Raw genomic sequence first — 27007 nt, forward strand, 5'->3', positions numbered from 1 at the left:
GTGCGAAAATATTAATGATGAGAACTCACGAACTGTTTTTTTATTATCGTGAGTTTCACTTGGATACGCTATCTAACTAACAGCATTGAAAAAATGATCCATGAGCTGCTGCTGGCTCTGAGTGGATATCCTGGGACAATATTCACCTGGAATAAACGGAATGGACTGCAGGTATTGAATGCAGTAACGTTACTCTGTCAGTAATGCATCTAATAATGTCTGTGTGTATACCTGTATTATACTGAATAAACTGCATGATGGCTGTACGGTACGGAAGTAACGCGATAATGTTTAGCTAACATGTACTATTGTTATTTTATTAATACACTTAACGTATACAAGCGATAGTTACGTGGTACTCCAGAGAATACCATGATATAATGCATAAAATGTATTATCATGATGCATGGCCAAAAACATGGTAATACCATAGTATTCTGTAGTACTTCAAAAAATGCTATGCCCAAGAAAATAGTATTGTGGTCCTATGTTAGTGGTATGCTAGTATGAAATGAGGATTTAAGTGTTGCTGATCACAGGTGTCCCAGGACCTTCCGTTCCTCCACCCCAGTGAAACCAGTGTCCTCAACCGGCTCTGTAAAATGGGCACTGACTATGTGCGCTTCACAGAGTTCATCGAGCAGCACACGGGTCATGTCCACCAGCAGGTAATCTGACTGTGTTCTGCATGCACTGTGTGTGAAGGAGCTGATCAGATCAAGGCTGAAGTCTGATTTCGTCGACATGTCTCGCAGGAGCATTACTCCAGCCAGCCGAGCCAGACTGGGCTTCATGGCATCTACCTGCGGGCCTTCTGTACCGGGCTCAACTCCATGCTGCAGCCCTATCGGCAGGCTTTACTGGACCTTGAAAAAGAGGTGCTTGGAGTTTACATTTGAAGTCCTTTTATGGCTGTATTTGCAGATAATATTAAAAATGAAACCTTATTAATACTATTTACATTTTCCCTACAGTTTTTAGGTGATCCACACCTCTCCATTTCTCACGTAAACTACATGCTGGAACAGGTAAATCAAACTTTCCAGATCTTTTACCTATACATCCAGTCCACTGAAATCAGCTGAATTACATAATTGATCTATTTACACTATGGTTCAAAAGTTTGGGATCAGAAATATTTATTATTTTTGGAAAGAAATTAACACTTTTATTCAGCAAGAATCAATTAAATCGATTTAAAGTGACAGAAAAGACATTTGTAATGTTACATAAGATTTCTTTAAAAAATATATGGTTTCCAAAATACTATACAGCAGAACAATTGTTTTCATCATTGATAATAATAAGTGCCAATTCAGCAAATTAGAATGATTTTCTAATGACTTCACTGAAGACTGGAGTGATGACTGCTTTTTTAATTTTTTAAAATATTAAAAATAGAAAATTTTAAATTGTAATAATATTTCACAATATTATGTTTTTACTGTATAGTATATCAAATATGTGCAACCTTGTTGAGCATAAAAGATTCTTTTAAAAGAATCAAAACCAACTCTTTTGAACAGTAGTGTGTATATAGTTGTTTCAATTATTTTCTAAATATTAGTTTAAATGAAATCAAACGAAGTCGTAGATTTTTAATATGAAAACAAGTTTTCAACCCCACTGTATCTGACTTGCAGTTTATTCTGTTGTTTAGTTTCAGCTTCTCTTCCCCTCTGTGATGGTTGTTGTGGAGACTATCAAGTCTCAGAAGGTTGGTAGCTTGACGGGAGCCACCGGATTGCAGTAAATGATTAGAAGAGTGCATGGTTGAAAATAATAACCTTTCTGAAACTTTCTTGTTTCAACAGATTCATGGCTGCCAGATCCTAGAGACTGTGTACAAGCACAGCTGTGGAGGACTGCCTCCTGTCAGGATGGCCTTAGAGAAGTGAGCTCACAAAAACCCAAATAAAAACCCCTAATGCACGTGGCGGTGGAATGTAAGACACAGAATTCTATTTTTACTGCTCTAATGGTAGTGTCTGTTTTGCAGGATTCTTGCAGTGTGCCATGGCGTGATGTATAAGCAGCTGGCTGCGTGGATGCTGCACGGGTTGCTGCTGGATCAGAGCGAGGAGTTCTTTGTCAAGCAGGGCCCCAGCGCAGGCGGAGCCACAGCTGCACAGGAGGAAGAGGAGGAGGACCTGGGTATCGGAGGACTGAGTGGAAAACAGCTCCGTGAGCTGCAGGATTTGGTGAGCAACTAAATAAGTTAGAGCGGGGTGATTTGAGCCTGTGGGGAAGTTAAGCCACCCCTTGTTTGTAGGCAACATTAAACAAAATTGGGTTATCCATTTTATTCACCTGGAGCCTAACCCAGCGTCTTGAGCAACAGGTGGGGAAACTCACTGCATGAACGGCCAGTCCATCACAAGGCTCACACAGAGATTTTAGGAAGTCATTTTTATTGAAATTCCCTTGCTTTGATAATCAGTGGTAAATTTTAATTCCATGTGGCTCAACTTACCCTCTCCCAAGGCTCAATTTACCCCTCACTGGGGAAAAGGTGAGCCAAGAGACCACTTTTTTTTTTTTTTTTTTTTGAAAGCAGTTTATTTTAGATCCAAAGTGAGTATTCCTAAGGATGCACCACATCCTGAAATGTATGTACATATTTAAGTTGGACCCCATTACTGTCATGTGCTCGCTTTAAACACAGCCTCAACTCACATAACTCTCCCTATATATAAAATACACTTTTATCAAGTTTACAAAAAAAAAAATTTGCTCCCTGGCAAAACATCTGCTGTGTATATATATATAGATGTATATATAAATAGATGTTTTGCCAGGGACCAATTAAAAAAAATTTTTGTAAAGAAAAAATATTTTTAAAGAAAACTTAAAACTTTTTGAAGAAAATATAAAATATTACTCATTAAAAAAATTTATTTTTAGAAAATTATCAAATTACATTGCCAAGATAAAATCATTATAATAGAAGTTTTGCCAGTTATTTTTGGAGGCCTTATAAAAGTTTAAAGTGGATTTGTTTCATATATTTTTAGGCCTTGAAAACTAAAAAAGAGAAAAACAGAAATATTTTGCAGCCAGAAAAAGTGTGTTGATGAATTTATGAAGCTCTGTTTCTGCCATTGCAAAAGCGCCACCTGCTGGCAGAAAGTGAATTTGAATTTGCTGTTTTTATTTAGATCGGGGGTGTCAAACTCAGTTTCTGAAGGACCGGAGCCCTGCAGAGTTTGCTTCTAATACTGCTCAAACACACATAACATGTAGTTTCCAAATAAGCCTGAAGGACTCGATTAGCTGTATCAGGTGCATTTAATTAGGGTTGAATCTAAACTCAGCAGGGCTCCGGCCCTTCAGGAACTGAGTTTGACACCCCTGATTTAGACCAATGTGAAAATCAACCCATGTTTTTACGCTGTAAACACGCAGAGCTGTAAATGTGAACTGGTGGATTGATAAGAAGATAATGCATTATAAAAATCTAAACAATTAAGACACACAGAGTTGTAAATGTGAACAGTTAAGACAGTAAAATATATTTATTTCATATAATAATCGATTGATGATAATAATAGTTTAAATTAATATAATTGATACTTTTGACTCCTTCATTTTTTTTTTTAAATGGTTATATGACTGAAATGTGAAGTTTATCATATAATGAAACTTTTAGTTTTGTAAAAATCTGATCTGTAAATCATGCTTTTTACAGTCATATGTTAAAACAGACATAGCTCTACCCCGCTCATACGGTATTAATTTTATTTGTGCAGGTCTTAAAAAGTCTTAAATTTGAGCTTAAAAATCCTGCAGATAACCCTGTTTGTAGAGGAGGGTCAAAATGACATTTTCCCTTTGAAATTCAGAGCCAAATTTCAGGGGGGTGAACATGACTTCAGAAAGCTGGCAACATCATGATGTTATTTTTACACAGAGAACGGTAGGTCTCTTAGTAAAATCTGTTGACTTTAGCAGTCTTTGTTGCATTTTGTGCCAACGGTGACCATTCAAAAATGGGGAAAAAGCACTTTTCAGTTTTTTTTTTCTCCAGTTTAAATGGCTGTAAGTATTAAAGTCATCTTAATGCCCTTTTAGATTTTGGGTCTTAACAAATTTTCCTTTTAACATCATTTTTAAGGTCCTATATGGTTCAGTTCCAAAAATACTGGAATTTCATTATGGCTCCAGAAGCATATTGCTTAATTGTCAGTGGTCAAAAACTAAATGTGAGTCACTTTGCATACAGATGATTTTTCTTTACTTTTAAAGAGGAATGTCTGAAGAACAAATAGAAACTAGAAATGAATCTTGTTTCCTTCTGTCATAACTACTGTATTGAACACACCTATCTGAGTGCCATAAAGTTTCTTTTTCCAAAATTTGGAACTTAAGAACTATAAAAGATATTGCAATATGATTTTAGATTCTAGTTCTTAATAAACGTTTCTTTTGGAATCTTCATTTTCAAGGCCCTACATCGTTCAGTTCCAGAGATATGGGGAGCCCAATGCGGCTCCACATTCAGATTGTTGTATAACGCATGTTTTCAGTGGTCGAAAACCAAAAGTTGGTCACTTTGTATACAGCTGATACTTAGTTTATTTAAAGAACAATGTCTAAAGAATAAATAATGTTCAAACTAGAATTGTAGCTTGTTTGCCTCTATCAAAAAAATCGCATAGAACATACCCATCTGAGTCCTATAAAAATGCACTCAAATGGTCAAGTTGAGACACATTAACTTGCTCTCAGTCGTCTTATTCACTTTACACTTTTATGAAGTTTGTAAAGCATAAGAATATGATATACTGTGATTAGACTATGATAATCAGCCAAACTCTGCTTGAACGTTAAAAGAAATTTGGCATGTTACAGCAGTTACTGGCTGTGATTGATCACAGTTTATACATGTTCTAGGATTAAACTGTCTTCTGTTCATTACTGTCCCTCTATAGAGACTGATTGAGGAAGAGAACATGCTCGCACCATCCCTGCAGCAGTTCTCCTTGCGTGTGGAGATGCTTCCCTCATACATCCCTGTTCGAGTAGCCGAAAAAATCTTATTTGTTGGGGAGTCGGTGCAAATGTTTGAAAACCACAACCAGAGCCCATCCCGAGCTGGTGAGCAGAAGAGCATTTTGCTGCTGTTGTTCAGGTGTGTTTGTGATGGTTTAGTTTCGTAACGCTGCCCTCGTGTGGTTGGCCAGGGTCTATACTGAAGCACCAGGAGGACATGTTTGCAGCGGAGCTCCACAGACTCAAACAGCAGCCTCTCTTTAGTCTGGTGGACTTTGAGAATCTTGTGGATGGCATTCGGAGCACAGTCGCTGAGGTTTGTCCTGTAACTAAATTGGTATACGAAGGTGAATCCCATGAAACATGTCTAAAACCTTCTCTGGGTCATATTTGAACTCGTAATCAAAAGTTAAATGAAGCTTAGACATCGTGAGATGAATATGAACCTGTCATCCATTCTTTACAATAAGGTCCTATTAGATAGCATTACCTTACTATGAGCAATACATTTGTTACAGTATTTATTGATCTTTAAAGTTAAGTTTGTAAAAAATACAACTGTTCACTGTTAGGTCAAGTTAGCACAGATTCATGTTTTGATTTTAATCATATATTAAAGGGAAAGTTCACCCAAAAACCTAACCCTAACCCTCCACTTGTTCAAAACCTGAGTGAGCTTCTTTCTTCTGTTGAACACAAACGTGTAGATATTTTGAGGCATGTTGGTAACCAAACAGTTGATGGTAGCCATTGACTTCCATAGTATTTTTTCCATACATAATAATTGTTGAAATTTTATTGTTAACTAATGTAAACACATGGAACCTTATTGAAAAGTGTTACCAAAAATGGTTTAAAATTTACATTGTTTTGACACGTTGTGTTGTATTATATTGATAATGAGAAAATAAAAGATTATAAGATCAGTGGCAGGGCTTCCACAGTCATGGAAAATGTGGACATATTAGATTCAGATTTCAGAACTGGAAAAGCCATGGAAATGAATGAAGTCTCAAAAAAAGATGTAAAGGAATGTTAAAGGTGCTGTATGTAGAATTGACACAGAGTGGTTGAACTAGGTATTGCATTCCAAATTCAAAATATTGGAGAGGGTTTTTTCACCCGGCCCCTCCTCCTCACACTTGACCCACAGGTTGCCAGATTGATGACACCAACAGGAACGAGCGCACTTGACAATGAATGAAATAAAATACACTGTGTTTTCTGCCAACTGGCAACCCGGGAAAATATCTGCAAACATATTATGGTATTTTTATGAGTCAAAATCTTACATACAGCACCTTTAAGTTTTTTCAAGCTAAAATATGAGCATGTTTTCATGAGATTCACCCAAGCTAACAGCACTAGCAGGTGTCTAGATGCAGCTGTGTTTGTCTTTTTCCTGCAGCACTTATGGACTTTGATGGTTGAAGAATCAGATCTTTTGGGGCAGCTGAAGGTAAATAAAGAGCTGTTTCTTGATGATATTTTTTTGCAGGTGCACTTTTGCATTCACAATGAATGTTTTGTTGTTGTTTCAGATCATAAAGGACTTCTACTTGTTGGGGCGAGGTGAACTGTACCAGGTCTTCATTGACCTTGCTCAACATATGCTGAAAACCCCACCATCTGCCGTTACTGAACATGGTATTAAGACACTTTTCTTCTAAACAATGAGGTCAGCTTCCTCAAATTCTTCTTTCATCTTCATCATTTCTCTGAATTTGCTACATTTGTTTCAGATGTCAATGTGGCATTTCAGCAAGCAGCTCATAAAGTGCTGCTAGACGATGACAATCTTTTGCCACTCCTGCATCTCACCGTAGACTATCAAGGGAAAGAAAGCAAAGGTATTACCTCCTGACTAGCTAGTTTATCCTTCACCACCTCTTTCCACATGTGAACTACTTCTCAGGATCGGATAATTATGCTTGCAGAGGCTTCTGGGAATCGAGAGGGCACCACTCCTCCACAGGAGACTTCTCCTCGTGAGGCTCCGCCTACTGGCTGGGCAGCGCTGGGATTGGCTTACAAGGTTCAGTGGCCCCTACATATTCTCTTCACTCCAGCTGTGTTGGAGAAGTAGGTCATTGTTTTATGTTAGCATTTAAATAAACATTATGAACACCACAGAAGTTAGTTAACCCTTGTTGGATTTCAGGTATAACGTCGTGTTCCGTTACCTGCTGAGTGTGCGTCGAGTCCAGTCTGAGCTGCAGCACTGCTGGGCCTTGCAGATGCAGCGCAAACATCTCAAATCAAACCAGACGGACGCTGTTAAATGGAGACTCCGCAACCACATGGCCTTTCTAGTGGACAACCTTCAGTATTACCTTCAGGTTACTACTTGACAACACACACTAAAGATATTTTAGTAAATAATGCATAATATAATTATTGTGGTGTTTCCTCCATTGCTGTTCAGGTGGATGTTCTGGAGTCCCAGTTTTCACAGCTCTTACAACAGATCAACGCCACACGAGACTTTGAGAGCATTCGATTGGCCCATGACCATTTCCTCAGCAATCTCCTTGCACAGTCTTTCATTCTGCTCAAGCCTGTGAGTGTCCGTCACAAACCTCCCTTTATGTAAATAATCTAGGCCGTGTTCTGCTATTGATCCAATCCTATTTCTCTCCCAGGTGTTTCACTGCTTGAATGAGATTCTGGAGCTCTGTCACAGCTTCTGTTCCCTGGTCAGTCAGAACCTCGGGCCTCTGGATGAAAGAGGAGCAGCACAGCTGGATATTCTTGTGAAGGTAGCTTTGCTTGTGTGAATCGTTTTCGGAATTATTCCAAATGCAAGACTATTTATGGAAGCCCATTTCTGCCTCATGAGGGGGGAAAAAAAGCATGCTTTGGTCATGATTTTGACAATCGAAACTGAAGAAAGTCATAATAATGAAATTAATGAGCTAATTATGAAAGTCAAAACTGAGCTACTAAGTGAAAAGTCGATTATGATAGTCATAATTATGATATAAAAAGTCAAACTTATGAGTCAGTTAAGACTTAAAATTAGGAGATGCTAAGTGAAACGAAACATTATTATAGTTATGACGAGTTGAAATTGGGATAAAGTCAATCATGGCAGGTAAAAGTGAGATACTTTGGCATAATGTAGTTTTTATGTCATAATTATGATTTACCAAATATTTTGATAAGAAATGGGCTCCCATAAATACAATCTTGGATTTGGAATCATTTCAAAATCAGGACTTTTTATGTTATGCATAATTGTCAAAATAAAAAGGTAAACATTTTACTCCACAATTTCAATGTTTTATTTCATAATTATGATTTACCCTAGTGTGATTTTTTTAATTTTTCTATGGGTTTTGATAGATATCAACTGTGTAAGATTGCTGTACTTTTACTTCTCAGGGTTTTAGTCGTCAGTCGTTCCTGCTCTTCAAGATTCTTTCCAGTGTGCGTAACCACCAGATAAACTCTGATTTGGCACAACTGCTGTTAAGACTAGATTACAACAAATACTACACACAGGCAGGAGGCACGCTGGGAAGGTAGGCATGACTGCTACAGTGCTTTAGTGAGCTGATACATGTTAAAATGTAACTCGTGTTATTTTTTGTCCTACAGTTTTGGGCTATAAAGCGGCACCTGAAGATTCAAGGCAAAATTCATACAATGCTGCATCTCAGCTTATTAAAACATGCCTAATACAATAAGTGTGTTGATTTGTATATTTAAATTATTGACAATATGTGACAATATGCTTTTTCTGCACTTTCAACTATCTTATGCCATTTTAGAGACGTAAAACTATTCCATGAACATGAACACTTTTAAATTTGTAAATACCATATGCTTTGTAATCTTGGTTGTGAAATAAAACAGACAAGTGAAACAATAATGATTTTATTTCATAAAAACTATGTACAGTAAAATGCATGCACTAAAACACAGAGAATGTTTAAAATACATGTGAGAAGACACCAGAGGACGGTTTATGTAGACGGGTTGTGACAGAATTCTGAGTTTTTGTCATAGCTGAGGCACTTTCCACAGATCAAGCTCTGAATCAGCCACTCCAGAGAGACAACAGGCATGTCCTGGGCCACACGTTTCAGGTCCTCAGATGGACATGCAGATGATGTCACTGCCAGGTCAAACTTCATGTTTGGAATGTCTGTCGAAAATTGAAATCACACTTTTTAATATGGTTTTCTTGTCCCTTTGTCACCAGTTATTTATGCATCTTTAAAGCTCTATACATTTTTCCATTGAACTAAGTGTACTATTACCCACCAGAAAGGTCTTCATTTTCTTTATGGTGATGAACTTTTGCTGCACCACCCATGGAAAGCAAAGAAGTCCACAAATCCACACGATCTTCTGATATGAGCACCACCTTTAGAGCTTTAAAAGGGTTACAGCGAGGATGCCTGAGGATAGAGCAAGAAAAATGTATTCACAAAAAGACAATTCAGGCTTTTTTTTAGGTTTTGTTCAGAACGGCAACAAAAATATGTTTTTCTGTTGAAAGTGAAAGTGACGTGACATACAGCCAAGTATGGTGACCCATACTCAGAATTCGTGCTCTCCATTTAACCCATCCAAAGTGCACACACACTCAACGTGAACACAGTCCCGGAGCAGTGGGCAGCCATTTATGCTGCAGCGCCCGGGGAGCAGTTGGGGGTTCGGTGCCTTGCTCAAGGGCAACTCCGTTGTGGTATTGCTGGCCTGAGACTCAAACCCACAACCTTAGGGTTAAGAGTCAAACTCTCTAACCACTAGGCCAAGACTTCCCCCATCATTACTCCAGTTGTTGTTGAATTAAACTCAGCTTTGTTCTGTTGCAGAACAGCAGTCTAAACAATTCCATATGGAATAATAATAATAATTAGCATCTCACACTCAAAGTGCTACAGTACAATATAAAAATAAGTAAACTTCATAATAATACAAGTGTATGATGTTTTTTTTTAACAATTTCTTGAAACAACTAAGAGTTTGGGCTTTTCTGATGGCAGTTTTTAAATCTACAGGAAGCCGGTTTAAAATGTAACTAAAATCTGATTTTTGTAAATACTCTTTGGTCTAAACATTCATTCCCCATTATTTTATACTCTCTTTCCACTATCACAGTCACTTTCTTCAGGCTTCTTGGCATCATAACTCTTGTGTAGATACACAATGTTTACCATGAAACAATGGATTGTTTGCCGACAGTCCGTCCTAAAGGCTGGATTTGAAAACCCATTTTATTTAATATTAGATGAGAAAATAAGTCATATCCAAACAAGACAAGCTCTTACCACTCCACAATGCGTCCCTCTGGCCCCAGACCGGCAGGAAGTAGGTAGTTCCTATAGTTGACCAGCTTCTTCTCCTGGCAGCAGTCCCTCACCCATATCTGAGACACGCAGGGAACTCCACCTGCCACGCACAGCAGGTACTTCCTGGTCCGACAGTGCTGGTCGGCGATCAGCAAGCTCTGATAGGCTGCTTTACACTGACGATGCAGAAAACACACAGCAAAAAAAAAAAAAAAAAAAAGGATGCTGTGCAGTTCTTGCAGGACAGAGAGGAGTGGTGCTGAATATGAGCTCACCTGTTCTTCATTGAAGTCAAGCAGGATCATTCCTCCTCCCGCCTCCAGCTGTCTCACTGTATAGTGTTTGTTGTACGGCGCTCTCTGAACATACTCTAACAAGAGAGAAAAAGTGTTTTAGAAATCACGTTACGTACAAACACACATCCAAGTCTTATGCTCTCCAATGCTGCAATTATTTATTCTTTTTATTAAAAAAAGGGAAAATATACAATTTGAAATAACTGTCCTGTATTTTAATACATTTTTAAAATATAATTTATTCCTGTGATGCAAAGCTGATTTTTCAGCATCATTATCATTTGCAACATTATAAATGTCTTTACTGTCACTTTTGATCAATTCAATTCTGCCAGGATACAAGTATTAATTTCTTTCGAAAGTTAATTTAAAAATGTAGTACAAATCTAGTCAGAAATCAAGACAACATTCCACAAACCATACTAAACGGCAAATTTGCTGCCTTGACATCATTGCCCCATATGTTGTATGATGCTTTATCATCACAAAGCAAAGCACAGAGCCTTAAGAACAAAGCACACTCAACAGCAATCACACATGCAGTCTTCATTTGTTCTAACCCTCACCTTCATCCTCATCGCTTGGCTGGTGGTTGGAGTCTCTGTCGTTTTCAGAGGACGCCGTCAGCATGAAGACAAACCCCATAAAGAGAGAAGAGTTTTCAGGCAGAGGTCCATGTGTTGCCACCAGGTCATTAGGGTCAGGGGGCAGGTCTGCTCCGCTCCCAGATGTGTTACAAGCAGCTATACGCTGTCCTGTTCAAATGAAACAAAAGGATAAGTATGGCATGGTTGGATTACAAAAAAGAGGCCATGAAGTAAAATGAACTGTGAGGAATTAAACACAGGCACCACTCCCATAAACCCCGTTGAGTGCTCACCCACACAAAAGGAAAAGCATGTTATGTCACATACCAGTTGCGGTTTAGAGCTGGAGATCTGCACTCCATTTAGTTGTATCAAAAGCAGTATTTATTCACACCTTCAGGTGGTTTATCAGATGTTTTTATATTGTAAAATCTGACAGTTACATACAACACTGGAAACACGGGGGAGAAAAGCACTACGGTTTGTCATTCATACGTCTGAGTTCATTTTAAAATACATTTACAGATAAATATAAAACAATTTCATAACCACTAAAATGAATAAAATGTAAAAAACCCAGAACAATAAAAGACCAAATTAGTCAATAAAATCAGCCATACAATAAAACATTCTTCTAAAATTGAGCAAAAGCTTTGGTCCATATTGCTGAATTAATAAAGTCTGTCTGCAAGGGGCACCGTACCCACTCTGGCCCCTCCCCCCCTGCGTCCTCTCTTTGCAGGAGTCCTTTCATCCTCTGTGCCGCTGATGAGCTTGCGTTTCCCAGAAGGCCCAGGGTTTCTCGGGCTGTTGCTGGAGCTGCGGGTAGGGGTCCCTGCTCCACTGGAGTTGCCTCTGCGTCTCCGCTTTCCTTCTACCAAGTTATCTGAGGACAAAATAACACTGTGACAAAAAAGTAGTGCAGTTTCAAGACATTTAGTAGTAGGCATACCAAGAGGTCAAAGTCTAGCTAGTAAGCATGGATGAGTTAACGCCTGCTGGTAGATACTTTACACCATTTAGTCAAAAAGCACAGGCCATTCAAAAGGTATATTTCACATATTCTAAAGAATTACAGTAGATGTTCGTTTTCCATAATTAGCCTGAAACCAGAACTTGTTTCTACTTTCACAGGTTTGAACAGGCCAGTTGAAGACTCACCAAGGCTGATATCAGAGGCCATGGTTTGGGGTGTAGATGGTTCATAGGGTCCCAGTCCATACTGCTCCCTCAAGCGGCTGCCTTGCTCCATGCTGAGAATCACAGACGTTCTGCTGTACCAATTACTCTGACCAGCTTTCTCCACACAGTAAAGGAACTCAGAGCCTTGAGTCTTATGACCCTTCACCACACCTGAACAGCAGAGACAGAATCAAGATGGTTTCAGACAGGTAATGGTTCTGTACTGTTTGTTTCGTTTGTTCCTGCTCACCTATATAAAAGTACTCCTCCTCGGTCAAGGCAGTGACTTCCGTCTCTAGAGGGATGGGGTCACAGAGCAAGATGTCTTTTCCTTGTACTTCACACTCCTGGTTGTCATCGAATCGAAGGCGGAAACGGTTCTCTCCCAGGTCTCGAGTGATACTCCCAGAATAGAAATATGAGTTGGATGACCACTTGGCCAGCACACGCAACCCAACAAAACTGCTGGACCCAGCGCTGTTATTTGGGGAGGTGGTGTTGAGAGAGTCAGAGTGGCCTGTAGCACTGACCTCTACTGGGCTGCCCGGAGCTTGGACATGCCTTTGGGCAAAATGCTCCTCTTCTGAGGATGATGCACCCTGGCCATGGGCCCCACCTCTCTGTCCTGTCCTGCCACCTCTGAGAGTCAGTATTAGCAGGTGATTGAGAGAGAGAAAAAACAACACAATGAGCATCACAACACCCATTAATCATGCAAACAGAGAGCTTATCCATGATCCACAAAGGAAAGCTGCGTTAACACTAATGTCTCAGACATTTTTGGGGAAAAAAGGAACAAGAGTCATGCAAGATGATTAAACACAGTGGCTTCATGAAGTGGCTATAAATTAGTCTTGGACCCTGCCAGCCTATCCAGGAGCACCTCACCTGGACAGCGGGCCGCGGGAAGGAGGCCTTCCTCGCCGGGCACGGCCACGGGGGCTCAGTTGTGTGGTGACCTGAGGCCCCCATGCATCCGTCACCTCTGACCCCACCACCACAGTGTGAGTCCTCGGCTGCTGCCGTCCCCCCCACCTGGGGTTCAAACACACACAAGGAGAGGATGCGCTCAGCTGAAACGCCCTCGACCAAATGTGTATGGGAGCAGCAGCCATGAGAAGATACTAAAATCATAACCTTGTGTCTAATAACGAGAAGGTGAGAACATGCTTGAAGGAAACGTACATGCAAACAAGACATACTACGCAACAGGGCCTACTTCCCTACAAGCGTGACCAAATCCGAGACTCGTGTGTCAACTGCAGAGTGTTAGTAATGGAAACAGAGACAAGATGACTTCTCACCGGCCAAACTTGGCCCCTCGGCTGGGGGGCATTAGAAAATCAGGCATTCTGATAGGGCCCAGGCCCCCACTGCTTGTCCCACTGGAGCTGTGGTGTGATGGGGCCTTTGAGGAGAGTGAACTGACGTCAGCCAGGTCTCCTGATGTCATAGAGCTTCCTGTGCGGGATGGAGAGATGTCATTGTCTACGACGCAGCGATCCAACACGGGTTCCTCTGACTCTTGGAGAAAAGATACAGCAGAGGTTTGTTTATCTGCTTAATCCATCCTTAAGACCTTTGTCAATGTTTCATAAGAATAATCAAAGGCCGTCATTTTCTTTATGAGGGGAAAAAAAAATAGAAATTCTAGAAATTATTTGAGAATGTCTTAAGAATGTCTTATTTTTCATGAATTGCACTCAGGAACATTCCTACAATTTATCTTATAAATTTTCTTGAATCTGGTCGAGTTATGTGAACCATGTTGAGATGACATGACCAGCCAAATACTACCTAATGTCCCAATTATTAGACACTCTTGGTCACTGGATTTAATTATTCATGGCTGAATCAAAACCATTGTCACAAGATGTCATTATAACTAGAGCAACATGAACAAAAATGACGGTGTTGCCAAGGCAACGCTTCTTACATGGGTAACTTTGCGGTCAACCTCTCTGCCATCTTCATAGTATACATCTGTAATGATTCGAGTGACCGTTGTTCGGACTTCCTGGATGGTCCGAACATGTCTGCGCAAAGATGGGCCTGGATGGGTTCTGGTTGGTGTGCTTGGTTCTCCCTAAAAAGTTACAGCCCTTTTACATATAATAATACTGAAAAATAGTGGATTCCTTGCAATCTATGACATTATGCAGGACTGTTTATATTCACCAAAAGTAATAAGTCATTATAAACATTTATTGAGATCTTTTACCCTTCCAGACAGGTTGTACGGTCCGGACTGGTCAAAACTTGTCTGCTGAGATACAGCTCTCTGTCAAACCAAAAGAGATAAAGTGAAAAAAATATAACATATAGTGGGTTAAAGGGACAGGTCACCCAAAAATAAAACTTTTGCTGTTAATTTACTGACCCTCAGGCCACCCAAGATATGGGTGACTTTTTTTCTTCAGTAGAAGAAAAACCGTTGTCCTTGATGATTCATAAAATGCAAGTCAGCGGCTGCTAGTTTTTGAGATAAAAAAAAGAAACAAATAACATAAAAACAAGACCAAATCAATACCTGTGGCTCCTGAAAATACACTGAGGTCTAATGACGCTAAATGCATTCTTACCAAGCGGCAACCTCCCGCCACATCTGCCAAGATGGCGACGACCATCTCCGCCTACTTTGAGCTTCAAAAACACTCTTCAGAAAACTACGGGTGACGTCACGGACACTACGTCCATGTTTTTATACAGTCTATGATTCTCACACATGAGCTGATGATGCGGACGTCACTTATCCAGCATCCAGGATAAGCACAGGTAAGTACCATTTTAATTAATAATAAAACACAAGAATTCTCTCTATCTCTCGTAAATTAACTTAAGAGTAAGAGTATGATCCCGTGCATCCGTCAGAAAGGTCACACTCTAGACAGTCATGAACACTTCATTAGACCTCAATGTATCGTCATTAGCCACAGGTACTGATTTGGTCTTTTTTTTTTATCTCAAAAACTGCCATATGCTGACTTGTAATAATGGTTTCACCTAAAAATCTTCTTTACTGTTCCACTGAAGAAAAAAAGTCACCCACATCTCAGATGGCCTGAGGGTGAGTAAAATAACAGCAAATGTTCATTTTTGGGTGAACTATCCCTGTAAAGCACTCTTTTATCATTAAATGTTCTTACTTTGCTGGGCGGGCTGGTGGTCGAGCTGATATCCACACTTGTTTGCTGCGACACAGCTTTCTGTCGGACAGCTGTTCGAGGTTTGTCAGAAGTGCTGAGAACCTCTTGTTCTCTGGCAGGGGTGGACAGACCACTGACCAGAGGTTCAGAGCTTGCTTCCATACCAGCAGGATGCAGAGGTACAGCTTCAGTGACTCGGCCTGAGGCTCTGCTGGCCGCTGTCTCTTTTGGGCAGTTGGGAGACAGTCCTGAGTCATTAGTTTTGGGGGGAATGAATAGCTGGCTTGCTTGCCTGTTGGAGAAGTGGAGAGACAATCACAGAGGCATAAGAACATTTGTTTAGTCTAGTGCACATGACCTTGCTAAATAACTTTAATGTTTCATTAGTGATGAACAAAAACAATATATTTACATGTGAAGCTACTTGTCAAGACAAAAATGTAATGGCGTTTGCTATGGCTGTTTGCAGGGGTTGCACAATTTGGCCAACATGTTTGAGATTAAATAGTAATAATAATAATGTTGTTTGTTGTTGTTAGTCATTATTGTTACTAAATAAAAATGAAACAAATAAAAATGAAATGAAATGAAACATTTTCGATTATCCTGGAGTGACGCGCTGCCAAGATGGCAACGGCCGCCTCCGCCAACTTTGAGCTTTATAACTCCTTTACATAATGTATAGCATAGAGCTATATTCACCATACAGTATGTTTTCATAACATTCAGTTGCCACATTTGTTTGAAGAACAGCATTGTGCAGGAAGTGAGATTTGTCAATTAAAAAAAAAAAAAAGAGGCTTTTTAACAGATTAATCAAACAAAAAAAGAAAAAAAATCAGCCAACTAATCGATTATAAAAATAATCATTAGTTAAAGCTCTAAAAAGTGGTTCACTTCTGCAATTTGGTACGATTGTGTTCATATCAGCAGCAAACTGTACCAGAGTTCACTTGAACCATACCCCAGACCACCCCTTTTAAGCGGACTCACTCAGGTACAGTTTGTGGGTGCGCACCAGAGTTCGAAAGATAGCATTCACATCATCCAAACATACCAAACTCTGACGTCATTCGAACCCGAGTGTGCACCAAAAGTGCTAGTGTGAAAGCACCCTAAGATCACCAGGAGAACACCTTAAGGAACCCAGACCAAAGACAAGGACCAAAACCAAAAACATCCCAACCTTGAGATGTGGAAATGGGTCATGCTCCATTGTACGGCTCTCTACAGCCCTGACCAGGCAGGAGTGGCACTATCAAACCCACTTTATGTTTCTAAAGATATCCATCACCAAGGGAACTCTATTTATAATCTCAGCAAAAAGAGAATTCAAGGTCAGTTGTGCCCAATATTATTCTTATGGAGTCTAGTAACTTGAGACAGGGCTTTAATAGCACTCACACAATAAAGCTTTAATTTTGCAGAAAAGTACAGGTAGACCATCTCTATAGCTTAGAAATGATTTATAAATGATTCTCATTACAAATTTGGTAAGATGGTTGGAGTACCATACGTTTAACCCAAGTGACCCAAAGTCACAGTGTTGTAGAAATGGAGTTTGTGTGGAGCAGCATTAATTGCAAACAGAGCAGCTCTGAGACATTGAAAACACAGGATCATGAAGTTGCTTGTGCATAAAAGAACACAATTTTTTTTAGTTGACAGCAAAAAAGGCATGGTTCTCAGTTAGGGATATGCCGGTATCAATTTTCCTGTTGCGATTAATTGATAATGTTTTGTCACGGTATACGGTATTATCACGGTATTGAAATTAAGTTTAAAAAAAGTGGTCATAATACAGTAAAACAGGTTAAATAACTTTTTTCTTATAACAAAAATTACTGACAAAAATAACTGAACATTTAAATACAATAGAGCAATACAAAAAATATATTTAAAGTTAAAAGTTTTACACAGATTAAAGCGCAAAAGAACTATAAAGACCCATAGGTATCACTTTACAATAAGACCTCATTAGTTAACCTTAGTTAATGCATTAACATTCACAATGAGCAGTAGCTACATTTACTACAGAAGTTACTAATCTTTGTTAAAAAATTCAAGTCTTAGCTCATGTTAGCTCATTAAATAGCACAGTTGCAACTTTCAATTTTAACAATGTGTTATTAAATATTGGAATACCTAAGATTAATGAATGTTCAGAAGATTTTTTCATTGGCAGTTTGTTAACTAATGAAGCCCTAATGTAAAGTGTTAATGAACAATAAAGAATCAAAACACTTTCAAACAATATCTAGGGCATGTTGTAGTCCAGATTAAAATGAAAAAAATTTATGGAAATATACAAATATTATTTTATATTATTTAAATGTTTAGAAAGTAGCAGCTTTTATTTACGGGGTTTCCAGGGTAAGGGCTGCATTTTCTGCAGTTTAGCGCCATCTGCTGTCAGAGAGTGAATGTGCTTTCATCAGCGTGTCTCTCAGGTGTTCCCCCATGTACTTCTCATGCGTGCTTGTTTACATCAGAGCACACACATCTTTAAAGCAGCGTACAGCGGTGTTGTGCATTTTAACCAGTTGATGGGAAAAGTGTTCTTAAAATGCATTCCAAATTCTGAATAATTTGTAATATATAATTATTCTCTGTATTTAGAAATGCCCACGACAACAATATCGTGCATATTCATTACCGCGATATATCGCATTACCGAATATCGGCACATGTCTATTCTCAGTTCATACCCCGCGTCTCCTCACAGACCCCAACACACACTCCCAATTTCATAATATGTATTTTACAATATGCATTGATGCACTATGCCTTAAATTCAGCACAACATTATAATTAACTGGGCTTTCTGCACTGCACACAACATGCATTAGGGATTAATAACAACAACAGGATTTTAATTGTGATGTTATTATATGTTTTGATCAGGTGCGTTCAAATAATTTTCACATTTGCATAAATGCTCGTAAATGCTCATTGTGGAGCTCTGTGAGGGCCTATAATTCAAGATACCTAGCAAACAAGCACTATTTTTTAATAGAACTTACAAAAAATATACTTTTATCTGTAATGAACAGCAGGCGATGATTTAAAGTGTGACATTTTGGAGGAGTGTGGTACCTGAGTGGAGGATCACTGGACTCTGCATCATCCTCCACCTGGACCTGCCTGTGGACCTCCCGAACACGGCTAAACACAGAAGGACTGAATGACAGACAAGAACAGGGAAATAATAAACCACATAATTTCCCAACAATGAAAAATAATATCTGCAGTTTTGTCCAGTTTTTAAATGAAATGAAGTCCAGAGTTATTACAAATGTGATAAAAAGACTAAGGCAGTGAATCAGCAGCTGTGAGTGACAGCTAAAAAATGAATCCATCCCACAGACAAGCTTCTGCATAGCAACTACCGCAGGTTACCTGGTTACATCCATGGCAACAGTGGTAGCCTTGGAGACAGATCCTTCCTCATCTGTTAATGGTGGTTCTGGGGAAGCATTAAAATCAAGCTTAATTCATTACATCCGACTGTATATAATGGTTTTAAATAATAAAAAAACATAAAAATATACAATAAAAATATATGTAAAATATGTTATTATAATATATCTTATTGTAATATATTTTATTATTATTTATACATTTTTATTTTATTATTATTATTAATTCCATTTTTCAAATAATTAATTTAAAGTATACAACAAATATAAAAATAAACAATTAAAAGTATATATTGTAATTATACAGTTATAGTTATATATGATCATGTTTTTGGTGTAAGTCAATGAGTCAAAACGTCAGTGTGTCTGAAAAAACAACAACAAATGGCTTTTACTCTGCAGGCTGAAATGTTCTGAGCCCGAGCTGCCTTCCTCCACTGGGGTCACCAGTTTCATCCTCAGACTCAGCTTCCCATCTTGCTCCACTGCGGCTGGCTCTTCGCTCTCTCTGCTCTCCTCTACCGAAATCTCACTGGCCACCATTGTCGTCTCCTTGGTATGAGATGATGCCTCTGAGAACGAGGTCATCTCTGCAAAAATTCAAAAAGGCATAAAGAAAAAGAAAAATGGTTCACCACAACAAGGAAAGGAAGGTTAAGAGGGAGGGGTGTGCAGTTTGATCTCAGCATACTGATATTTATATACAAATATGTTATGCAACAAAAAGAAAGGGAAACCCACCAATAGGAGTGCTGTGCCTCGGTGTCTTTTTCAGCTGACTAATCTGTGGAGGAGTTGAACTCACTGCTGGGCGGATCAGCTCGCCCTCTTTGGGCAATGTAAAGTGAAACGGAAGCTCTGGGCAGGGAAGAAAGAAACAAAAAATGACTAGTTGGATTTACTGGAGACAGGTCACATAATCAGCAGGGATAACAGATCACTTTTTTGAGGCTTAAGCCCACCTCCAGAGCTGTCACTCAAACTCTTGTTGGCGGCATTGTCTGAGTTTTTTTTGTGCTGTCCTGTATCACTAGGCTGTGTGCTCTGGGACTTAGTTCTCTCAAGCTGTAAAGGTGAAACCTCAGTTGATCCCACCGGCTGAGACCCTGAGATCTTTGCCGTGGCCTCACGTTTGTCCTGCACGGAGCCCCTCACAGGTTGCGTGGAGCTTCTGAACGGCTGTGACCTCCCCTCCTTCACTTTCTCCTGAGAGACCCTCTGGCTCTCTTCTAGCACCATGACACTGAAGCTCTCCTCTTTGCTGGAGGAGTGTTCGTCTCTGCTGGGTTCACACTGGGATGTCTCCTTCTCCTCCTCCATGGGTTCTGGAGAAAGCACCTGGCTCTCGGACAAACCCAGCTTGATCCCAGTGTCATCACCTATCACCACACTCTGAATCTCACCTTCATCCATCCTCTCCTCCTCTTCAGCAGTTCTAACACTGTCTGTAACAACACTGTGGCTGTGTGTCACGGGCTGACTGAGTCTCTGGCTTTGAATAACGTGTTCTTTTTCCTTCTCCGTGTTCTTTTGGGACGATGCAGTCAAGACTGACTGAGACGGAGACTGTTGGGGCACAGGAACAGGGGTTACAGGTCTGTCAGTTGATGGAGAGGCATTTGAACACTCAGCGACTGTGGCTTTACTTGTTTGTGGTGCATTAGGGGTGTCTGCACCGACAGAAAGCTGGGACGGAGTCGCACCTGGAGAAGCACTTATATTCTGTTTCCCTATAACCGCCGGTGAGATCTTTTGAGAGGGTTCACAGTCTTCTGCTTTTCCGGTTAAAGCACTTGTACTCGTTGAGTCGGGCACCTTGGAAAGACTTTGTGAATTTGATGTTTTAACAGGCGGCTCAGGGTCCATTCTATTCTTGCTTACATTTTGGGAATGGTTTTTAGGGCTTGAGTTACTCTTGTCTGCACCAACAGTTCCTTCCTCTTCCACGATCTGTGTAGCTTGGCTATCTTCCTCCACAACGAACAACTGTGTCTTCTGAGCAAAACTGCTGTTTTCACTGCTGAGCTCCAGCTGAAAGCACTCAGCCACCCCAGAGGGCTGTGAACCGCTGCTTGAAGACTTTTTTAGCTGCTCCGCTGGGCCGGTCTGCTTGGGCGATGCTGATGGGCTGTTATGGTGAGGCAACTTCTTTGAGCTCTCAGTCCCTTGACTGCTGTTCCCATGTTCAAGACTTGGAGTGGAAATAAACACGTCCTACATTGAGAAAACATGGAAAGGACATTGTAAACAAAAGAATGATAAGAGATGTTTAACTGGAATGCTATGGACTGTAACACAAAGTTAAGGTGTGGTCACGAAATTAGCGAAATTTCTGCAAAACAGGACCATCGTCTATTGTCAGTAGTGTAGCAATATATAAAGCACAGCTCACACAGAAGTCACTTTCAAACCGCACAGCTTTCTGTTGGTTAACATGGCAAATCTGTGTGTCCAACCTGAACCCGATGCACAATCGATGTGATTGCATGGTAAAATCTTTCACCCTCACACAAAATTCCCAATCATATGGGTTTCTATTGAAATATCTGGATTTTCGATTTCCCTCGAAATTCAACAAACAACAGTTAATGTGACCACACCTGTACTCTGAATAATTGATGCATACATGTGAGAATTCAGGCTGGCTGGGGACAGAGAGGCTTTTATCCAGAACAAATCCAGGGGAATTCTGGGACACTGGAGTGGAGGCTGTGGGTTGTGGTTTGGGGCAGGGGTCCATGTCCATTGGCGTTTCTTCTCTCCCCGGTGGCTGGTCTTCAGCGGGGGCTGATGTGTCCATTGGGGATTCAGCAGCTTCATTATAATCTAAATGGAATAATTTGGGAATGTGTTTAAAAAAAAAAAAAAAAAAAAAAGTACATCACATAAGCTTCATCTGTATGTGAAACACACTTACTCTGCTCTTTTTCTGTGGGTGAATTTGGGATAATGTAAGGTGTTTGGCTTAAATTGTCCTGAGTGGCAGCCACAAAGTCCACAGATTGCCTAAAAAAATTAAGGACAAGGCAGACAGTCAGTTATTGAATGCCATGATGAACCTTTTCAGTGTACATAGAGAAACAGATTAGATCAAAATGAGATTTAAATTTTTGTCATCAAAGACATTAACATGAGTAAATGATAACAATATTAAAATTATGGGTGAACTATTACTAAGCAGAAGATTATATAGCATTTATGTTATGTTAGATATTGGAAAATCCTTAGTTAATATTCTTTGCCTTTTCTAGAATCTATAAAATAACAGACACTTAATTTTACCCTCCAACCTAAAAAAAAAAATGTATCATTAAACCATGCTAAGAATAACCACTCACTGTGAAAGACTCTCCTGTACAAGTGTGCCCTGTCCAGACAGATGAAGCAAGCGAAGACTATGTGCAGGTGTGGATGTTGGCAGTTGTTCTTTCTCTGAAACACTGCTGTCTGCCTTGGTGCCTGTTTTAGTGAACATGACTTGATAACAACAAGAAACTAAACCAAAAACATAATTAGGCAATAACAGATAATAAGTGGAATAATTTGGGTCTACACACCATTTCTCTCCTTTTCAAACATGTCATCCTGTGAGGAAACAAGCACATCTTCTTCATCTTCTTGACTGTCAGTTAACTGAGAGTGCAGTATAGCCTGAATACTGAGCCTCCTGCCTTCCCCATCCTGAGGCTTCGAAGGGCAGCTTGAACTGACCTCTGACCTACAATATCATCAAGAAAAGTAGAACTGTCAAACTAAAACTGGGCAAATTACCATTAGTTAGAACTGTAGAATTACGAAAAAAAAAAATTCTTAAAATTTCATGCTTCATTACAAAAAACGAATTTAAAGCCTGTGGTTTAGAATTGCATGGAAGCCGTAAAAATAATCTTGAGTTTTCAATTAAATGCGCAGCCCTATCAACACTGCTGCTTTTGAAAAAAAAAAGATTCTTGCCCTGTAGTATTTCCATCTCGATTGGATGGTGTCCTTTCTGAACTCTTCAATCCACCTGACAGAGAAAATGAACAGAAACCCATTAAAAAAACTTGAAAACTAAAGGGCAGCAGGTCAATAGTTTGCAGTACAATTTAAACAAACATTGGCTGGCTGGTTTCTGACTGTCTGTTTGATTTGCAGGAGCTTCATTCTGCTCATCTTCCTCAAAGACACCCTGGCTCTCCGACAGCTCCAAGAGACCAAACTGAGACATCTCATCTGTGATCAGATGAACACAAACATTCAATTATACTGCCAAGCATTTTATTAGTAAAGCAGCATCATAAGAAATGAATGGCCACGGTGACACTACTTGATATTGCTTCAGTGTTGTTTTATTTAACTAAATCTAACTGAAATAATGCTCGAATTAACTAGAAATAAAGATACATTTAAATAGTTGAAGTACTAAAATTACTAAATAACTAAAATAAAAAAATTATGCTAAATAGAAATATAAAAACAAATAAAAATAGCAAAAAACACAAAACTGAACTAACAAAAAAAAACTAAAATTAAAGTGAAAATGGAAAACAAACATAAACGATCATTAAAAATATCAATACTATAATCGCACACAGACAATACTAAAAACACTGATATTTATCGTACCATGTGTGGTGGAGTTAGCCTCAGGCTCCATGTGCTCTGGGACACTTCTGCATAAACACAATTACAAACTAAAATAAAAGCTTTTTAAGTAAAACGAAATATTTCTCTCTGCGTGGAAATTGTATAAGGTGTCACGGCTGCTCAATACCAGCTTAATATTTTAGTACCTTTTTGAGACAGGATAAGAGTGAACTTCAAAAACTTGACTATGCTCTGTAGCTGCTGAACCCAGGTTGGACTGCAAATTGTCTGAAACAAATCAAAAACCCTTTTTCAATAAACAAATAATAAGTGAAATCTCATACGTTCACAAGTTAATTTACTCACCTGAGCAGGCTGTACCGTCACTCGTATCTTTTTGTAAACAACGACTTTTAGTAGGGGAAGAAATTAGCTCCTGCAAAGACATGATGACTCCATATCAATTTTCAGAGTCTTTACAGAAAAACCACACTAGCTGTTATGGCTTGAGATGTCTCACCAGCACAGGGCTTTGTGATGTGGGCTGCAGGTTAGAGAGGCGGCGGGCGAGAAGGGCACGGTAGCTGGTGTCAGGATCGTCCTCCAGGGCCACGCTGTCAGGCTGCGAGTCCTCAACTATGAGACAGGGGTTTTCTGTTTGAGGAAAACTTGAATCAAGATCACTCTCGCCGGGATCCATAAGGATGGGACAGGGTTAGCAGAAGTCTACATACACAGAGATCAAACACGAGGGTTAGAACACAGAGAAGACCGATGAAAAACCAACTGATGTATCTACATGATTTCATAATGCACAATTTTATGTGTTTGGGAGGGGTTTGGTTAAGATTTATTTCTATGTTTACGCATTGTCAAGCACCTTGTGAACAAGATAAAAGCACTGTATAAACATGTTATTATTAGCTACTCGGTCAAAGATTGGTCGTGTGTTTCTTTTAGACTTTCTGAAATCATTTCAAGTATTAAAATACTTTAGTCAAGTCACCTTACTTCTATAATACCATATATTTATACATTATACAATACAGATTGTTTCAGAGTAGCTCTACAGTGGTACACAATAATGATTCAATGATGCAAACAGAATGTAATTCTGCAGCTTTTAATGTAAATCACAACATAGAAGAAAGACAGAAAAATCATGATCCTCTATCTCAGAATATTCACTATTTTAGTGCTTTCCTGGTGAACTTTTTTATTCATGAGTCCATTTCATATTTTATTTAAAATCCTGCTGTTTTTGTTGTTGTTTTAATTAGGCCTGGTCATGTGATGTAAACATGGCGGCGCCCAAAAGAGAGCGACTCGCTCCAAGAAGAAAAAAAGAAAAACTGTTTTTTTTTTTTTTTTTAAATATATATATTTTTTTTGGAGGCTGTATGCAGTGTCTTTATCTCATATGAGTGTACGGCATTTTGGATATTATGGCAAAAACTGCGTGTGCATTAATATGTTTTTTAGTTTTACATCTTAAACAAACCAGGCTTACCGAGATGTTGTACATGAAAGCTGAATTTATTTTATACTAATCTTTAATCGCGAGATTTCCTGCTTCCTCGCTGCAGGAGATGACGAGTAAAATCAATGCAAACAATCCCTAAAGTAACATATATGCGACCAAAGAACACCACCAAATGCACAAGAGATTTGCTAAGACTCAAACAGCCAAACACGTGGATTATTTACACGCCGCATTTTCCCACGAAAAGCCTTTCCACATCTTTGTCACGGAGCGAGTGCGCATGCACGGATGTACAGGTAACTTAAGGTTAGCTAGCAAACACTGCATCTACAGCCTGAAACCAAAGCAGCCCTCTCTGTAAAACACAGCAGGAAAAAAAATAGCTAGCATACTTGCTGGATTCCTGGTAGGTGTTAATCCATATCAGCGAGCGTGTGACAGTTTACAGTGCACGTACAGACCTTCCGTACACTTTCACACCCTAACCTTAGCGAAACCTTTTACTTCGCGGCAAAAAAAAACCCTGCAGGAATACTCGCCGTTGATTGGACACGAAAGCTCTTGGCTCAACCGAACAGCTAGAAAACCTGATTTGATTGGCCGAGAGAGCAGCGTAAAGGCGGGGTTTTGTACTAAAGATTCGGAATTGCGCAGATGTTTAAAGCCGCAAGTGGATCTGTTCGTGTTTTAGCTGAAAAAAAAAAAAAACTTAAAATTATAACTTTAAGAGTATTATTACTAACGGGTTTCTTGACTTAAGGGGTTTGTTGCAACTTGCTCCAGGGATTTATCCAAACGCCATTGATACATGGCAAAGTTAGATAGTTTATCAAAACACGCCCACTGAAGGCAGAGCCCAGTAAGACACAAAATATAAACATGTGCCTTAGAAGAGCTCAATCTTTGATTGAAATTCGCTCAAAATCTCTTTGAGATAAACCAGTATCTTGAGGTAATCTTGTTTTTTTTCTTTTCATTTATTCTAACGAATATTGTTAGATCTGATAGACCTACTTTGAGATGTAAGCTGATATCATCATTTTATTATTATTATTACAACACTGCCAATAATAATATTCATATTAATAGAATTAACAAACACAGGGTAAAATTATATAGGAGCTGGTTCTTTAGTTATATGTAGTTGTTGTTTTAATTACAAAATCATTAAAATCATATTTTTAAGGATCTTTGTACAGAACAGGTGCCATTTGTGACTCTCGTATATATTTGTTTTAAAAATAACCTTGTACAAGCCTTGTATGTCAAATGAAACTGTAAAACTGTCAACCCTGTCATAATTAGCCTACATTCTGGCGTGTCTTAAAATTTATTAATTTATGTTGTGATGGCAAAAGTATTTGTCTGACAGAATGTTTTGGATCTTGCAGAAATGTCCTCATCAGTTTCATAAATAAATCTGCTTCAGTTCTGTGTTTTTGATCATCATCATCATCATCATCATGTGTTGTGTTGCATCATGCATTTCACTGGTTTAGTGGCTGCAAACATATATGAGATGACATAATGTCGATACCAACGATTGATGGCCGCTCACTACAGCCTTTTTTGGCATTTCCGAAATAACATTTGTAGGCTACGTATCCCTCAAACACCACATTTTTAATCAAGCACATGACAGCTTACGTTGCCTGTCGTCTCGGGATCGAAGGCATCAGGTAAAATAAAACGACGCGTTATCCTCTCGACATTATGTGCTCACACGAGGAACCATTGTTACATTGGACTAGCACGCCTTTATAACAGACTATTAAATCACTTCGTCCAGCGGTCACAAAGCATCGCGCTGAAGCACAAAATGCAAGTCACAGCGATGGCGACATCTTACAAAAATGAGCTCATTACCTGAGAAACGGGTCCCGTGCTAAACCGCAGGCTTGTCTGTTTCTGGAAGAAAGCAGGAAGAAAGGAAAGGTTGTGCGAGTCGATTATCTCTATGAAGATGATGGGATGTGTGTGGGGGGGATACTTGAGTGTCACTTGACGGTGCCTTGGCATCTTTTGATATG

At 39.3% G+C, this 27007-nt stretch overlaps 2 protein-coding genes across 7 annotated transcripts; one reads left to right on the forward strand and one right to left on the reverse strand.

The window, feature by feature from the left end:
* The first annotated feature begins 34 nt into the window (after nucleotides 1-34).
* On the forward strand, nucleotides 35-8866 carry LOC109088896 (gamma-tubulin complex component 4). The gene is made up of 18 exons (XM_019103034.2): nucleotides 35-171; nucleotides 540-668; nucleotides 756-878; nucleotides 975-1028; nucleotides 1661-1717; nucleotides 1815-1894; nucleotides 2000-2201; nucleotides 4932-5097; nucleotides 5184-5308; nucleotides 6401-6451; nucleotides 6534-6639; nucleotides 6735-6842; nucleotides 6930-7074; nucleotides 7154-7331; nucleotides 7418-7552; nucleotides 7635-7751; nucleotides 8377-8516; nucleotides 8593-8866. Exons 1-18 carry the CDS (start codon nucleotides 94-96, stop codon nucleotides 8603-8605), a joined length of 2007 nt encoding a protein of 668 aa, XP_018958579.2. The 5' UTR covers nucleotides 35-93; the 3' UTR covers nucleotides 8606-8866.
* LOC109091997 (TP53-binding protein 1-like) lies at nucleotides 8856-27007 on the reverse strand. Of its 6 annotated transcripts, none has more exons than XM_042760710.1 (29): nucleotides 26844-27007; nucleotides 24015-24220; nucleotides 23861-23930; nucleotides 23701-23782; nucleotides 23534-23580; nucleotides 23024-23140; nucleotides 22880-22934; nucleotides 22483-22643; nucleotides 22264-22384; nucleotides 21843-21931; nucleotides 21552-21751; nucleotides 19888-21139; nucleotides 19667-19783; nucleotides 19321-19515; nucleotides 18906-18972; nucleotides 18603-18686; nucleotides 15507-15798; nucleotides 14582-14641; nucleotides 14297-14446; nucleotides 13665-13885; nucleotides 13249-13395; nucleotides 12611-12999; nucleotides 12340-12531; nucleotides 11882-12064; nucleotides 11158-11346; nucleotides 10571-10665; nucleotides 10275-10471; nucleotides 9262-9398; nucleotides 8856-9142 (listed from the first exon to the last, which is right to left on the reverse strand). In XM_042760710.1, exons 2-29 carry the CDS (start codon nucleotides 24192-24194, stop codon nucleotides 8961-8963), a joined length of 5271 nt encoding a protein of 1756 aa, XP_042616644.1. In that variant the 5' UTR covers nucleotides 24195-24220; nucleotides 26844-27007; the 3' UTR covers nucleotides 8856-8960. The 6 variants fall into 6 exon arrangements, with proteins under 6 accessions (XP_042616644.1, XP_042616646.1, XP_042616647.1 ...); XM_042760712.1 differs by lacking the exon at nucleotides 26844-27007 and adding an exon at nucleotides 25370-25525; XM_042760713.1 differs by lacking the exon at nucleotides 26844-27007 and adding an exon at nucleotides 25005-25223.

The sequence above is a fragment of the Cyprinus carpio genome, chromosome A7 (genome assembly GCF_018340385.1).
Source record: "Cyprinus carpio isolate SPL01 chromosome A7, ASM1834038v1, whole genome shotgun sequence".
NCBI classification, from domain to species: domain Eukaryota; kingdom Metazoa; phylum Chordata; class Actinopteri; order Cypriniformes; family Cyprinidae; genus Cyprinus; species Cyprinus carpio.